The following is a 17363-nucleotide window of genomic DNA, read 5'->3' as shown; positions in this document are numbered from 1 at the left end:
TAAGTGGGGGAATGAGTTGGAAAGAAGATACTTAAGCAATATTTCCTTTGGATTAATAAGGATAAATATTATTTTCTTAATATACGTTTTACTCCTGTAAAACACAGAATATTTCATAGATTCGTCTTTTGCTGATGTTGGAATAACTGATACTGAAAAGTCTATCTTCAGTTTTATTTTTAGCAGCTGTATCCTAAATAAAGATTTTAAAGAATACATGAAAACAGAAAAAGTTCTTACATAGTGAATAAAAAATGGCTTGAAAACTTTATAGGTTGTTATCAAATCACCGAGTGCTCAGGGTTAGATGAGTGATACCTGTTCTATAATATTTTAAAAGATACTAATGTGAGTTAAACATCTTTGGTTGTTTTGTTACTGCAGTTCAATGTCAGGATGATTTTGTGTGAAGTGCAGCGTATGGTTGTTCTAGAATTTGGACCACAGTGAGCTTGCATGTTTTTCATAAACTTCTTGTGTGGCCTTGATGAAGTTGCTCAGTAATATTCCCCTTCTGCAGCTGTGCTTTTTGTGCGAGGAGAAATATTTTAAATACTGAAAAACTTGTGATATATAGTAACACTGTATCTGTACACTGTGCCACATATACAGAGGAAGACTACATTTTCATTTTTTTTAATTTAAGGTTTGAATTTAATCATAAAATATTAATAATGTAGTTATCTCAGGTAAGTTGTATCCACTGTATGCACACCCCATAGACTGGAGATACTGCCATACTGGAGAGTGAGACTGAGACTGTATTTTTATATTTCTTGTAATCACTGGCTTTTAATTTTAACTTTGCCGTTTACCCAACTGTTTCAACAAATAAAGTATGGTTTGTACATTCAATCATTTTGTCTTCTTTGCAGGAAGCTTTCTTTGGGAAAGACCTACTAGATACCAGTAGACAAAACAAGATGAGCCTTGATAATTTACCTGAAGAATCGCTTCCACTCTCGTGTAAAACGAATCTGGCCACCAATTTCCTGGATCCTTCATCTGACCCCCTTCTTAGCTCAACCTCCACCCCAGCTCAGGCAAAACTGGGACCTCAAGGTATACAAAGCTAAAGTTAGTGATAATTCAGTAGTTTGGTTTTGTTGTTGCAACTGGGGCTTTTCCACTTTTCTCAGAGTGTTTATCTGATTTCTTTTTCAGCATTCTGTATATTAACTGTCCTTGTGAGGTTTTGATAACCATTGATATTCAGGTCCAGGGCTTCAGCTGTTTCAGAAAGAGCAGTGGATGGTGCAACAGTTGGCACTTAATGCAGCTCTTAAACTCCTTTACTGTAACATCCATGTCTATAAAATCCATGAAAATTAATTCTGTGTAAGAATAAGCGTACAGATCCACTATAGAAGAAAACAAAAATAATCTTAATTAAAAGATATTTTTATTAGTCTAGTGAATCAATCTAGTTGGATCAATATCATCCAACTTTTATTTTCTTTTAAGATTTAGCTTATTTTAGGTTGCCAGTCTCCTCGGAATTTTTGGTTCACCATGTCCTTTCTGAACATGAGTGACCTTTCCAGGTACAGTTTGTAGCCCTTAGGCAATCTTCTGCTTTTGCTATTGCAAAACCTTACTGAAGGTACTGCTGAGAGTTTTGCAAATAGCCAGAGGGTTGTAAAGCAGCTTCACACAAAGGAGCAATTAAAAGCTAAATCCTCACTATCCCCTCCAAATTATTTTTTTTCTTTGGGTCTTGTAGTATGTGCTGTTAGCTAGAGGTGTCTTACCATTCTGTATCTTTTTAAAACTGTGATTGTTTCTTATGTTAATTTAGTCAAGTTGTGGCTTGTTTCAGCTCATCCTCACAAGTTTTTCCATCTAAAAACATTTACACACATTGATAGAGTTTCCCGTGTCCAGAGAGTCATTTGAAGAGAGGTCACTTATTTGTGATTGTTACCCAGTGAAAATCTGCTAAATGAACAGCAAAAGCTTACGTTACAATTAAACATTGTTCGTTATACACTTGAAATTGTGAGTAATAGAGAATACTAAAGTTAACTTCCCCTGAAGGGGAAACCACTGCAAATGGAGTGTTTTCAAGGTCTGTGTTTCATTGGTTCCAACACTGCAAGAAAATATGCTCCAATAGACTCTTTTTCACCCCAGCATCCTTTTGAAGCCAGAGAAATACGGCTTCCCAAGTCTTTGTTGGCCTACCCAACCGCAAGATAAAAGTCACCAATGTTCATGTATTATGGCAGTATAAGGTCTTAGAACTTCATGAACTTGATGCTAATTTAATGTTCTCTTTTCCAAAGTTTGAAAAGAATTTTTAAAAAACCTTTTCTTTGTGAATAAACAAAGTTGTAAGACTTTGTCATTTCCTCTCCTTACTCAGAAATAAATCATAACGGAGTGGCTACTAATAAATAAATCACTTGCAAAAGTTTTAGTGAGTAACCTACTGTCTTTTCCTATTTTATATGAGAGACTCAGAGGACTGTACTTTCTGGCCATAGGAATGTTCTCAACAATTGTCTCTCAACTGTTCAGATTTCCAGCCAAAATTGTGTCCAGACGGAGCTGTTTGTTGTAGTTGGAGCGCCAGTGGGTGAAGTCATCTGCCAGTATTGATCAGTTCCAGTGCAATTTTTCTTAACTCTTTCACTGTGACTTTGTGGGAGATGGTTATTTCCCCACTGTGAGAGGGACAGATTCTGGTTGAGTGGTGGAGACCCCGGTGAATTGGCCAACTGCTGAGCTACCGCCGGTCCCATCTTCCCGTCTGGCTGCTCTCACAGAGGAGCTGGAGCAGAGAACGGTGTCCCAGGGCCCCTGTGATGTTTCTGCCTTTTTGATACAGACCTGGCTTTGAAGCAGGAACATCATGAACTGCTTTATTCCCTGCACTGGCAGCCTGTTAGGACCATATTGTTACCGACTGTGTTATTTTCCTACAGTGCCATTTCTCCCAGCGATTGCTGACTCCTGTGAGAGTCCTTGCTTAACCAGACAGGTCTTTTCCACAAGGAAGATGTTAATCTCTTAGAAACTCCACTCATTTTGTCACAGGATTAAGAGACTTGTTCATCTTCCAAAGAGCTCTCAAGCATCTAAGGAGGACGTTACTCTATCAGCTTTGCTTTTCAGGATGTGCATGGGACTGCTAGAGGGTTGAACAGTGATGTGTTCAGTCTGCTCATGAGCTGACAGACATTTCAGTGGCACGTTCTCTGACTATTTATTCTTTGAGCTTGGTTAAGGGTAACTGAAGCTTTTGCCAGACGAGATTGCAGTAGTGATGAGGACTGGCAGAGCTGGGGGTTTGGAGTCCTTTGTTTGCTATTAATTACTAGTAACTGTGACTGAAGTGAGCTTTTGGTTCCCAGTCCTGATTTCCATCTGGAAAAGAGGTTGCAGGTTTTATTTCCAGTTACAAAACTTACCTTTCCTTTGATTTTTTTTTTTTTAAATAACATGTGGCACACTGCAGTCTGTTCTGCACATGACCAACCCTTCAAATTATTTCCAAGTCAGGGCTGGAGCAGAGTGTGAAGGCTTTCTCAATGGGAACACAGAGCACCCATCTCCAGGGTCTCCCTGGCTGTTCCTGGGTGCAGCTGAAGGCGGTGATTGGGATCTCTTGCATCCTGAGTGGTCTGAGGACTGTCCACGTCTCTCTTGAGTTTCTTGGCCTGGGTGTCTCTGATGAAAAAGCAGCCACCTGGTGAGGTGCATTCTGTGAAGTCTCTGGCAATGAGGTCCTTCCTCTAGTTTGAAATAGCTTAAAGTCAGTGTATTTTTTCTAGGGATGCTGAAAAAGTCATCTGTTCAGGTAGGGTCTCCAGAGAATGCTGAAGAAATTCTTCCTAGACAAAAGGAGAGGAGTCATCTGAATCTCTGTGCAGCTGATTCGAATGCTGCTGGGACATTTTATAACTAGATACGTTATTGCATGATTAAACCACCTCTGGAGAGGTGGTTTTGTCATTTTAGAACTTCACAAGTAAATAAAAGTAAAAGCATTGGAGGAATCAGGATCAGGAGATAGGATTAGAACTGTGCTCTCTTAGAGATCCAGCATTACAAGCAAATTATTTTCCATTTTGCTTTGTCTTAGTTTTCATCTCCATTCTGAAAGAGTCAAATTAATGAGCAGTATTGAGCTATTTGTTTGGCAGCAGATGTCATCCAGCTATTGATTCTGATCTGAAGCAGCTGACTAAAGTGATTTAGTTGTTTCCAAGATAATATTTAGCACACATGGAATTAGAATGAGGGAAAAAAATAGAAGAAAATATAAAAATATGCTTTAGATTAGATGTCTCATACAAAACTTATGGATTATAGAGTATAGCCCTCTTCTGTCACCAAAACTCAGCCTTTTTATAGATATAACAAGGTCCATGCTGAAAGCAGGTAGCTTTTTTCCAACCTACTAATCGGAAGGCCATTACAGAATCTGATTGCTTTAATAGTTAGGAGCCCTCTAATTTTAGTCAGGAGCTTGACTTTATTCATGGCCAGTTTATAGCCATGGGTGGTAAACTCTTCAGCTATATCTTTCCACCTGAGCTCTTTCTAGCTACTTATTAAATATATTTATATTCAAATTAGAAGTTGAATTTTTAGGGACTGTTCCCAAGCACATTATTAAGTGCAATGGAGAGAACCATCATAATATAAAATACTACAGAAGAATTAAAGGCTGCTAATAAAATCTTGGTAATTCCTTCATAAGGGCATTTTTCTCCCTCCTGCCTTCCAGTAGGAATTGAGGAGGGTTAAAGAAGAGCTAAAATCAACCCTTTGCCTACCAGCCAGCTGAGGTCATTAACATCGCCTTCCAGTGCCTGGTGTTAGTTAGTTACTTGCATAATTGATATTAGACAAATCACCAGAAGGAAAACAAGTATCTAAAAAAGAGCCAAACCCAACAAACCAACAAAAAAAAAAACTAAACCAAACCAACCAAACAAAAAAAACGCAAAGAAAAACCCCCTGAAACCAAAAACCCCCTACAAAACCAAGCCCCCAAAACTAGGTTCTGCTTAAAAGCTTACATTTTGTAGTAGTTTTTATCAGGTACACAAAATAACTATACCCATGAAGTGATGTGGTTTTGAGGCACTTTTAAATACTTTTCCTGGTATCAATAGAAGCCATATTCTTTATGTGCCTGTAAATGGACTGGTCTGCACTGGCACAATGATCCACTCTTGTTGAATGGCAAAGATAAAATAGGATTAAATTAAAATGTTATCATCTTGTCTGCATTGCAAAGGATAAAAATAAAGAATAAAAATAGTAAAGTGAAGAAGAGTAATTTTCATTTTGACTTTCAGTAATGGTAGAAGGGAAAAGTATGTCTGAAACACAGCAGAAGGAACACTTAAATCACTGTAAGATGTAGCAGCTTGGAAAGTAGCCTCATGATATAAGTACATCCTTGGCATCAGACCTCTGAATTAAGCTAGAAATACTTTCCTGGGCCAGTTAGGTTTGAATAGTGGGAAAGATAACCTGTTTATCTATGAAATATGTGTTTGCTCATCGACTTTCTGGTCCCTCTGCAACCTGCCTGTATTTGTTTTCCACATTGTACATTGTATGATTTGTATTAATCCCTTTTCCCTGTTTAATTCTGTGTGTATTTATGTATTTTACCATCTCTTCATGATTCATTGGTCTTGCAGTGATTGCTCATGTAGTCATGATAGTCTGCAGTTTTTCTGAAAAATGTTTTTCTCAACTTCTATTTATTTGTTAAACGATTTTCTTCAAATGTTGCACATCTGTAATAGTCCTAAAAAAACTAGTTAATAAAACCAGATGGGCCATTTGGAGTCAATTCTCTCTAATGAATTGGATGTCAAGAAGATAATCATATCCAGAATTTATTATTTAATATTAAATAATTTATTCCTAGGACCAGGCCAGTTTTTCCTAGACAACAAACAAACATGACATTTCTACCTCTGGCTGTTCTCACTTCTTCAGGATTTCTTCTGATCTTAAAAATAGCATCTCCAATTTCCATTTCCATACTATTGCTCCTTGACTCTTATGTTTTACTTTCCCATCAGGGTGTAGTAAGTGGTTTCTTTGTAGTCTTGAGAAAGATAGAGGTGGTAAGAGAAGTAACTGATTACTTTCTTACCTTCTGTGGGTTTTTTTTTTTTGGTGTCTAAATATTCCCTGTTGATTTGCTGTGAGATGTATCCTTTATAAAACCTATTTATTGACTTTTACGTTTATAGGTCTTTGCGTCTTCAAGGTTGCAAGTTCTTAATAGATCTTGGGTTGTTTTTTTTTCCTTAAAATCATCCAGTCTCTCTTCATGACTGATTACATTTTCACTTTTACTGTATCAGAGAAAATACCAAACGATATCTGCATGTGAAGGTGCCCAGAGAAGTGAATTGTTGGGGATGGGTGGTCAGTACAGTCTGTCACTCCAGAGTGACTTGAGGTACATAACACATGGCCCTCGAGCTGGTAAATCTGTGTTTGAGTTCATAGCTCAAGCTACAGCACATCACCAAAGCCACGTATCGATGCCGTGACTGGTTGATTTTATTTCTTGCATCTTATACAGGTAGCACCGACGATCCTTTAGCCGATCTTTCCGAGGTCTTAAATACTGATGATGATATTCTGGGAATACTTTCTGATGATTTGGTAAAGTCTGGAGATCATTCGGGTACGTATGTTTATGAGGTCTCTCCAGTATTTGTTTTCTTTCTTTCTCTTTATTATAGATGTCTTTGTTGTGTTATAGGTTGTGCTCTAGGTGATTTTGGATACAATTTTCATATCTTAAGAATACCTTGGTTTGAGATGATTTTTTTTTTTTTGTCTTCTACCAAAAATAATCCCCAGCCTTTTCAACATTTTGTTTTACTTGGCTCTTTGCTTTGCTGCTTAAGAGAGAATAAAATGTAGCTGCCGTTGTCTGCCATACCTGCGTAGCTTTTTTCAGCATGCAGCTTTTTCTTTACTTTTTTTTTTTTTGTTTTCGTGTTATAATCATCCATTTTATCTGGTTTGGGTCCTGTAGGTCTTGATTTATGCACTTTCCAGGTTGAGAACTCACCCTCCCCATTTGGTAAGAAACTAAACAATGGATGATCCATGGTTAGAAGTAGTCATCTTTCCTAGTGGTTTTAGCTGAAAGAACTGCATGTGTAGAAACTAGTACTCCTTTACCCTGTCACTAATTCATGCTTTCATTTCCCACTCTTTCTGTGGTGTTTGAGTCTAACACGACCTGTAAACTCTGCACTCCGCATTTAAGAGAACTGCATAAAGTTTTGCTTACAGCTTTTAGAAACCTTCCTGAGATTTTGTGTTTCATGATACAAACCCATGCATTTTCTTGCTGCCACTGTTAATTTTAGTATTACTTCTAGTAGTAGTGTGTAGTTTTTATCGTAGTGGTATCCTTTGTGAATTAAAAACTTGTTAACAATGTGAGTATATTAAAGCATGAATAAAGCAGTCAGCATCAGTTTTTGTTTCCACTGGATGATGTCCACCACTGATGTCCACAGGTTGACAATAAGTAGAATGGCATGTTTCATTATTTTAAATTTGTTTTTATTTGATACCTAATACAGAAATATATTTTAAGTACTGAAGTGTGTAGTTCTTTTTTTCAAAACTTTCTCATTTGAGACATTTATTGACTTGTAAAAGATGTTAGGAAATATATGTAGTAAGTTATGTTTTCTCAGTACCAACAAATCACTTTGTTTAAGGTAACCCAGAATATTCAGTAGTTGGTTTTGCAACAGAAACTGCTATAACTTGTTTGACACTGACCACACTTTAGCAGCACTTCAGTAGCTATTTAATGTAATAAGAACATCTCGGGTAAACCTTAAGGTACGTGAGGATGAACCATATTGACTACTGGTGTCATTGTTTTTAAAATGTGAAAAATAGTTGTAGTGGAGCTATATACTGAAAACCATACACTCAAAAACATGCTGTACCTAAACACAGTAGTCTTATTTCCTGTTCTCCCAGTTGCATTCTATTCAATTACTGTTCCTCAAATGATACAGTAAACTGGAGGTAAATAGTGGACAGTTTTGTTTACTTTTTCAAATGAATGTCTTATTTTGCTTTACCTTTCAAGTCTTAAGAAGTCTTGGTTTATTTGATAGCTCAGCTCTAGGGAAAAAAAAAATAAAATTATTCTCTTTATCCTACACCAATAAATGTTACTCTTTATGTCTAACTCGATATTCTTTCTTCCTTCAGCTGGATTGGACATCGGTCCCATCTCTGATGATCCTTCTTCTCTGCCTCAGCCGAATGTCAACCAGAGTTCACGGCCACTGAGTGAAGAACAGTTGGATGGAATCCTCAGTCCAGAACTAGACAAAATGGTCACAGATGGTAATTTTTTTGTCCTTGATCTTGGTCATCTAGAAAACTTAAGTGGAAATCTTCTCTTTTTTTCTCAAATTACTTATCTATGTATTGTAACATTAACTTTATTGCATCTATTGTTGATTACTTATTGTATTTTTTTTACTTTGTCCACCAGGTGCTATTCTTGGCAAACTGTACAAAATCCCAGGTACGCGCTCTAATCTTTGTTGTCTTTTATAAAACCCAGTTTGTAAACAATGCCAGCCAACTCATGCCCAGTGTTTTTGCAGAGCTAGGAGGAAAGGATGTTGAAGATTTGTTCACAGCTGTATTAAGCCCAGCAACCACCCAGCCAGCTCCTTTGCCACAGCCTCCCCCTCCACCACAGCTCATGTCTTTGCACAGTCAAGGTATGTTCCTGTGTTACTATTGAAAACAGCAGCCTGGTAGGAGAGTTGTGCATCTTTCAAATACTGATGAGAACATAGGACACACCTTACTTTCTGCTGTTGTTAATTTGTGGGATCTGCCATTGTTAATTTATGAAACTTCATTGTAAAACTGTTCTGAACGGGGTATGTAGTTAACATGCACATAAATACTGCTAATAGAAAAGGACACTTATTTTAGATTTTCTGACGTACTAGAGCTTTTACTTTAGCTGACACTTCCATAGATTTGAAACTTGTCTGTGATAAAGCATGCATTCTCTTCTGAATTTACTCTTTAATTACTTTTGAGTACCTCCTCAGGGGTAAGGAAAGAGTCTGTATAACAACGATTTACTGAGTCTTAATTTCCTTTAAGAATTCAGTTTATCGTATTAGCTAGTCGGCTAAGTAATTCTGAAAAGTATCTGGGAGGTTATAATTTATTTTATTTGTTACTTCTAGAATTATCATGAGTTGATAAAGCATGTTGTTGCTCGTATATTGAAAGCAAGGGGCAGATGGGTTTTATTTATTGTTGTTACCGGTAGAGCAGCATTATTTATTTTTTTTTAGCAGAATGTGTGAGCATAATTAAAAGCACTCTTTTCTCATCAGGCATCACCTCTAGTGGATTTTTCCCTGAGCTCGTGTAAAGAGTACCCATTCTGTTATACTGGTACTACAAAAAGTAGTTATGCAAATTGATTTCACCAGTGAATTAATCATAAGAAGAAAAATTATTAGTTTCCTAGTTGGATAGATTTCCATAAAAAGGAAAGACTTCAAAAAGTCTTAGAAAGGAGAGAGTTTAAAGCAACTAATGAGATGATTTAAAGGAAAAGATAATATAGATATCATTGCCTGTCTCCCAGTTACTTGAGTACTTGGAGATACCTTCAGCATTTGAGCTCTGTGCGATTGTTCAACTTCTCCCTGTGGGAACTCCCACAGTTACAGAGTTTTAGATTTATAATTCAGTTCAGTTACGGTGTAACAATCCCCGTGTTTCTGTGAGATAAATGCCTCGGTAGTGGGGAAGCTTGCATCAAGTTTTCAGCAATTTCAAATAAAATTAATGCTGTCTTCTCATAAAGACATGTGATCCTACAGTGTGAACCAGTGGCCTGGCTCTCCATCCTGTTGGGTTGCCAGGTCTTCACAGTTACTGTATAATACCTATTTAGCAGCTATAATAAAGCATGCTCTCTTAAATTTTAAGTTATTTTCATGCAAACTACACTTGCTGCATGTGTATATAACCTGTAGGTCAGAAGACAGTCTCCTAAAGCATGAGAGAATGATACAGTGTGATCCTAGAGTTGCATCTAATTCCTGAGCTACTTCTGTGCTTTTAAGAAAATACTGGGAAAAATTATAATTGCACTTAAGTGGCAGAGATTCAAAGGCCATTGTTAATTCTATGTAGGAACATCTGCAAATACCATCTGCTAGGATGAATCTACTGTCCCACATTTGTAATATTGTAATCAAATAAATAAAATTTTCTGCCTTCATACTGCTAGGCTGGACATTTAATTAGAAAATCCTGATGCTCATTTGGCTAGATATATCTCTTTCATTGGTTACAAATTAAGGAGTTAGTAGATAATGAGGCTTACTTTGGTACACTGCTCAGAAGTCTCAGAAGAGAAGATGTTTAATTCAGGTGACTAATGATAATTCTGCAAAGACTGAAAACAACCTTCTCCATGTTTGCTGCTTGGATCTGGATATAAAAAATATGACAGACCGTTAGCCTTTAAGAATATACCTCTATATAAAGTGCAGTACATAGCATGGGCTACTGCAAAAGTATTGGAAATCCATTTTAAAAAAACCTGATTTTTCAGGCAAGAAAAAAATAAATCTGTGCTGGGATGTGATACAGTAGAAAAGAATCCTTTAAGTTTGTAGCATTTTAAACTTATTTAAAATCTTTTCAAAAAATGTAAGGTTTAGTACTATAAAATTTTAAACAATTAGTTTTTCATTAGGTGAGTCATCATTTTTTCACTGAAAAGAACTTAATGCCTCTACCTTAAAAGTAATCACCCTTTAAAACAATAATTTGAACTTCTTCTTTCCAGGAGAGAATGCGTTTCCAAGAGTGCCCCTCATGAACGGTCTGATTGGCCCCAACCCTCATCTCCCTCATGCGGCTCTGACGCCAGGAGGTGGGCTGGGCACCTTCTCTCCCATTACACAGCAGCCATACACTGACACCAGGTAAGTCAAGATGGGAAATAAAAAATTAAAAAATAGCTATTTTTTAGCGTTTATCACTTGGAGGGTGATGTTGTTACTGATACCGTGACATTATTAGTATTAATTGTTTAGTTCTTGACAGCCACTGCAAAAATTTCTACAGTCTTGCAGACTATTCAGTACTGAAATAACAAACAGAATAAGCACTTTACTAATTTTTTTTCTTTTTTTTTTTTTAATATATTGAGAACAATCTATCTATAAAACAAAAAACGCTTTTCTGGTTTGTCGTAGGGATAAGAATCCAGCGTTCAATCCAATGGTGAGTGATCCCAACAGCTCATGGGCACCATCTGCTCCACCTTTGGAAGCTGAAGGCGATACGATGTCCAATGCTCAAAGAAGCACCCTGAAGTGGGAAAAAGAAGAAGCTTTGGGTGAAATGGCAACAGTAGCACCTGTTCTCTATACAAACATCAACTTCCCTAACCTGAAGGAAGAATTCCCGGGTGAGTGATTTACTGAATAAATTTAAGTATTTTGTAGCAATTTATGCATCTTGATTTAAAAGGCTGTAAAATAGACTTAGTAATTTGGTAGACTTAAATACACAAAGCCTTTTGTATTAACACATCTTTTGATTGCAGACTGGGCTACAAGAGTGAAGCAGATTGCTAAACTGTGGAGGAAAGCAAGCTCACAGGAGAGGGCTCCGTATGTGGTAAGAACAATTACACCTGCATTCACATACTTCCAGCAAACATGTATTTCATTTATGAGGTTTTCACTCGTTTTTTTAAAATAAATTAAGTTCTAGGGTTAGTGAAAGTTCACTTACTGTGATACTTCAAGAATGCCTTTGTAATTTAATTTCTAACTCTGAATATTTCTACCTGTATTCTTTGCTTTTCAGTCTTCGAATAAACTGTATTAGTGTTGTGCAATCTAAAGGTATCGGCTGAGACAAGAACATTTGTGGTTCCCACTGCCTCTTTACTACTTTTGATTCATGCCTTAAGTTTTTTTTGCTCTGTCTTTCTGCACAGGTTCTCACCAATTTCTTCAGAAGGATAATAACAAATCATTATGTGACTTTCCTCTCTTTCCTCTTACCCTCTCACTAATCTTTCCTTTTTTTCTCCATTAGAGTTGCTGAAGTCTTTCACCTGTTGAACTACCCATTCTAGTGACATCAGTGCTAACATCCCTGCTGTCCTCATTTTCTTCTACTCCTGTGTTCTTGTCCTACTCTTCCCTTTCATTGCTTACTCTTTTGCTATCTTCCGTCTTGTGGGGGACGTGAAGGACTCCATTTTTCTTTCCAAAAGCGTTCATCATCTTCATATCTGAGTCAAGTGAACACACGTATTTGTGGTAGCTCTCTGGAGTTACTCTCCTGGTTCTCTTCTTTGTCTCTTCACAACAGCAATCAGATAATCATTCTGACTTTGTAGATTCTGTGGATTTTGCAGGGTTATGTTTTCAGTCTCCTAGCCTCCCCCCACCTGCACTTTTTTAATATTGTCCCATTAGTAAGCAAATTTGATTCCCAGATATGTTGATGACTCGGAGCTTAACAGTACCAACATAATCTCTTACTGTACAAATTACAAAATCCCCTTATCTTTCTGACAGCTTTCAGGTGATAAATCATTACCCCAGACTCGGTGTGGGAAGTGGAATTCTTGATCTTTCTGAACCCCTTTCCACTTGAAAGGATAATGCTTTATTGTCTTATCTGTATCACTGAGGCATCGTCATTGTTCTGCTTGTGATTCAGGCCTGTAACTACAGCACCTTTGGATCCCAAGGTCTTCTTGTCCGTGCTACATTTAATCTTGGTGATTCCTCCTGTGTAGTATTTATAAAACACTGTCCACTTACATGGGTGGATTTTTATCCAGACATTTATTGCTTACAATTATTTCTATTACTGATTTTTTTCTTTTTCATTATTCTTAACAAATGCAGTCCTATTCTCCTGATGGATATCCAAAAAGCACCTGCAAAACTTATTTCTTTCATGTTTGGGAGGAGGGTGCATGCACACATGAGTACTTTCAAAGCAAGAAGCAGTTATTTCCTCACAGAAATTACAGTTCATGCTCTCTTGCTGTTCAGCTGTTGGTAGTGTTCCTGGCGCTGTGCGCTCAAGAAGCTGCTGTGGTACCTCTCCTGAGGGACTTCCACTCTGTGAGGATGAGTAAAGGCTACCGTAGAAATGAAATTCAGAAAAGTGTTAGTAAATTTTCACTGTAGGCTTTTTACTTTCCTTAGTACGCACAATCTCATCACTTATAGGGGAAAATGACACTAATTTTTCTGCTGCTGTGCCACTGGTGCTCTCATCCATGTCAGTGTGTCATTGTTGGAGGGGAAGGATTAAAGCCTTTTCTGCTAGGCAACCCCTACTTGACAACTGCAAATAAAATTGTGAAAAAGAAGATGTGAGGGTTTGATTCAGAAAAGGAATCACATCCTAGATTGGTGGTAAAACAGACTCTTTGAAACTTCCATTAGATGCTTTAAAGTGTCACTACGGCTGTAAAATGCCTCATTGAAGAGGAATTGCTGTTCTTTCATCCAATTTTTCCTGATCCATAAGTCTGTATCCTATGTTTATACTGCTAACTTAACACAGACTGAGATCTATAGAGGCTATTTAATGGAGTAGACCGTATTTTTCTTGTCATTGAAGTTCTCCACATTAGTGGCCTTTATTGATCCAAACATCATCTGCTGTGCTGTTGTCTTCAGACTGCAGACCACACCAGTATGCCATTTGAAGGGTAAACTGGTGGGTTTCATGCTTTCTTGGCACAACACACCTGAACACACATTCTAATATATAGTAAACCTCTACTGCTAATAATTCATTAGTTCTTTCCATGTATGGAAAACAGAATTTCTATAAAGATGAAATATTTTCAGTTTGCAATTCCTTTTAAAGTGCATAATTTAGTTTACACGAGCATGCATGTGTTGAAGGCAGGCTGTACAAATAATTTGGTGATAGATTTTGTAGAAATAACAGATGCAGTGTTCACACGTAGAAGAAAATAAGGCTAACTACCTTTTTTTTTATCTTTTCCCAGCAAAAAGCCAGAGATAATAGAGCTGCTTTGCGCATCAATAAAGTACAGATGTCAAATGACTCCATGAAAAGGCAGCAGCAACAGGATAGCATTGATCCGAGCTCACGCATCGACTCCGACCTCTTTAAAGATCCATTAAAACAGAGGGAATCAGAACACGAGCAGGAATGGAAATTCAGACAGGTGTGTTACATTTAAGGGTTTTTGTTATTTTTTTCTTCCAGCTTTTTATTGCATTGTTGGAAGCTGTTGTAATAAAATCAATTTTAATCTTTCTTTGTGGAGCAGTATAAAGTCAGCCATTCTGCGTAGGAAGAAAATAGATGCTGTCAGAAGAGAAGCTGCTTGTAAATGTTAGAAAACTTTGTTTTAAAACTTTGACTGTTAAATCCTACCTATTACGGAAGTGGGTTATTCTTTCTCTGTATGGCTGGCTAGTGCAATACTTCGTTTTTATATACCCTATATTGCAGTAACGTTGTCCTGCAGACCACTGCTTCAAACTGGGCTGGTTGTCTCTTGGAGCCCATTTCCCTCACATCAGTGCTGCCTCTGCCAGTAACCTTTTGTCTTCAGTGTAAGGTTGGAAAGCAGTGCTGCTCTTTAGGCAGCCTGGGAAGTTCTTCTTCCCAGGCAATCAAAGTACATATCAAGGTAATTGGACTTTACAAATAGCTAGAGCCTCTGCTCCCATTGCATTTAAAATTTGCGATTCACAATTGCTTATAATTCATCTTTGATGGATCTTAAAGACACATGTGAAAGATTTTTCTGTATACCCTGGATTTCCAAGTATAACCCTTTTCCTCATAATTTTAAAACAGCAAATGCGGCAAAAAAGTAAGCAGCAAGCCAAAATAGAAGCCACACAGAAGCTTGAACAAGTGAAAAATGAGCAGCAGCAACAGCAGCAGCAACAGCAGCAGCAGCAGTTTGGTTCACAACAGCTTCTGAACCAGTCTGGCTCGGACACACCTAGCAGTGGCATCCAGAGCCCCTTAACGCCACAGACTGGCAATGGAAGTATGTCTCCTGCACAACAGACATTCCATAAGGATCTGTTTGCAAAGCAGCAGCTACCTGCTACACCTACATCAGCATCGTCAGACGATGTGTTCCTAAAACCACAAGCCCCACCCCCTACTCCCACCCGAATCCCAGTTCACGATTCACTGTCTCAGTCTCAGACTCCTCAGACATCATCCCAACAGATGTTTTCTCCAGGTTCCACAAACACAAGACCTCCTTCTCCAATGGATCCGTACGCTAAAATGGTGGGAACACCTAGACCAGCACCCATTAACCAAAACTTTGTTAGAAGAAATACCATTGCGCCGTTAGATACCTGTGCACCACAGTCCTCCATATCCAGGCCCATTCAGGGAACCGAACCATCAGGAAGCAGGCCTTCTCCAGTCAGGGATTCGTGTTCTTCATCTCCAGGTAGCAGTGATCCCTATGCAAAGCCACCGGACACGCCCAGGCCTGTCATGGCATCAGAGCAGTTCTCCAAACCCTTGGGGGTCCCAAGATCCCCCATAGTTATGGAACAGTCAGGGAAGGTTCCTTTAACAGCTGGAAGCGGTGATCCGTTTACTAAACCGGCTCCTAGAACTGATACTTTTCAGAGACAGAGAGTAACTTCTGCTGATCCGTATGCTCGGCCACCGTTGACTCCGACTCCTACTCCTGTTGATGGTAGCCCTGGGCCTTTTAAAACTCCTATGCGCCCACCTCAGTCCCCACAAGACCCTTACGCGTCAATGCCAACTACGCCAAGGCGCGTTGCTGTTGATCCGTATGAAAGGCCCGCTTTGACACCGAGGCCAGTGGATAACTTCTCCCATAATCAGCCTAACGACCCGTACAGCCAGCCTCCCCTCACTCCCCATCCTGCAATAAAGGAGACTTTTGCCCATCCACCCCGGATAGTGCGACAGCAGAGTGATTCTTTCCCTCAATCTGGACCCATTTCAAGGCCAGCTTCTCAGGACCCTTACTCCCAGCCTCCAGGTACTCCTCGGCCAGTTACTGATCCTTATGCCCAACCTCCAGGAACTCCTCGGCCCACCACAGTTGATCCATATATGCAGCAACCACCAACACCAAGACCTGCTCAACCAGCGGATTTATTTGCTCAGTCCCCAGCAAACCAGAGACATTCTGATCCTTACGCCCAACCTCCTGGAACACCAAGGCCGGTTCTCAGTGATCCTTATTCTCAGCAACCAGCAACTCCAAGGCCAGGGATTCCAGAGAGTTTTAACAGACCTGCAATGACAAGACCAGGAGTAATACCAAATCGAGATCCTTTCCTGCAGACACCACAGAACAGGTTGCAGGGCACTTTTGTCAGGCCATCAGATCCATGTTCTCAAACCCCCAGACCTGCAGGACCTGCAATAACAGATTCATTTAGCCATGGTCCAGCTGCTCCAGCACGTGACCCGTATGATCAACCACCAATGACTCCAAGACCTCAGCCAGAATCTTTTGGAACTGGTCAACTGGCCCATGACGCTGCTGAGCAGCCACGGCCTGGATCTGAGGGCAACTTCAATGCATCTGGAAATTCTCCGATGAGTTCTCAAGGACAACAGTTTCCCAAAGTTTCACAAGTTCCTGGCCCAGCACCCACTACAGGAGTAACAGATACACAGAATACCATGAATATGTCACAAGCAGATACTGAGAAGTTAAGACAGGTGAGAATAACCTTTAATACTGATGGTATTAAAATTTCATAAGTATAATTTTCCCCATTTCTTGTTAATATTTGAAGTTACTTGCCATTAAATATAGCTATGTAGCATAGAATTCTCTTCATTCACTTAGGGTGTTAATTTGGTCTTCCAATATACAGAATACAGAAACACAGTAATGTTTAAGGAGTTTGGACAAGATCTAAACAGGAAGCAAAGGCCATCTTTGAAGCCATGGTCTGTAATAGCTGTTTTATCTACAGTATGAGGAAAAAAAAACCTTGAAAGGACAATTAATCTTATCCTATAATAGATGAGATGTAGAACTGATGTTCAGTGACTGAAAAAGGAAGTATAGGCAAAGATCTCAGACCAGCCATCTAACTTTTCTGTTGTCGGGTATGTTGAGGTGAATCCAGCCATTGGTCACTGCTCTTCTGGAGGCACATTCACTCCAGGTTTTTCTCAGTGAACGTTGGGCAGACACCTTGCTGAGACATGATGACGTTCAATGTGTGGAAACTGCTCAGTCTTCTGTTTGGAAGGAGCAATGGGAAAGTGGATTTAGCAGAAAAAGTGTT

At 38.8% G+C, this 17363-nt stretch overlaps 1 protein-coding gene across 15 annotated transcripts in view; it reads left to right on the top strand.

The window, feature by feature from the left end:
• The window catches only part of KMT2C (lysine (K)-specific methyltransferase 2C), a 216066-nt gene that overhangs the window by 156584 nt on the left and 42119 nt on the right, over positions 1-17363 (top strand). For 12 of the 15 annotated variants that reach the window (XM_014944923.1, XM_014944922.1, XM_014944919.1 and 9 more), the window contains 11 exons: positions 876-1062; positions 6566-6670; positions 7028-7075; positions 8236-8373; positions 8525-8557; positions 8640-8759; positions 10868-11006; positions 11280-11494; positions 11633-11706; positions 14081-14263; positions 14905-16785. In XM_014944923.1, coding sequence (XP_014800409.1) covers positions 876-1062; positions 6566-6670; positions 7028-7075; positions 8236-8373; positions 8525-8557; positions 8640-8759; positions 10868-11006; positions 11280-11494; positions 11633-11706; positions 14081-14263; positions 14905-16785 — 3123 coding nt within the window. The remainder of the gene's footprint in view (positions 1-875; positions 1063-6565; positions 6671-7027; positions 7076-8235; positions 8374-8524; positions 8558-8639; positions 8760-10867; positions 11007-11279; positions 11495-11632; positions 11707-14080; positions 14264-14904; positions 16786-17363) is intronic. The other 3 variants (XM_014944925.1, XM_014944917.1, XM_014944915.1) reach the window with 1 other exon arrangement.

Source organism: Calidris pugnax, unplaced genomic scaffold, assembly GCF_001431845.1.
Source record: "Calidris pugnax isolate Ruff unplaced genomic scaffold, ASM143184v1 scaffold54, whole genome shotgun sequence".
Classification (NCBI taxonomy): domain Eukaryota; kingdom Metazoa; phylum Chordata; class Aves; order Charadriiformes; family Scolopacidae; genus Calidris; species Calidris pugnax.
Note: the sequence above shows the minus strand (reverse complement) of the source record. Positions and strands in the feature narration are given on the sequence as shown.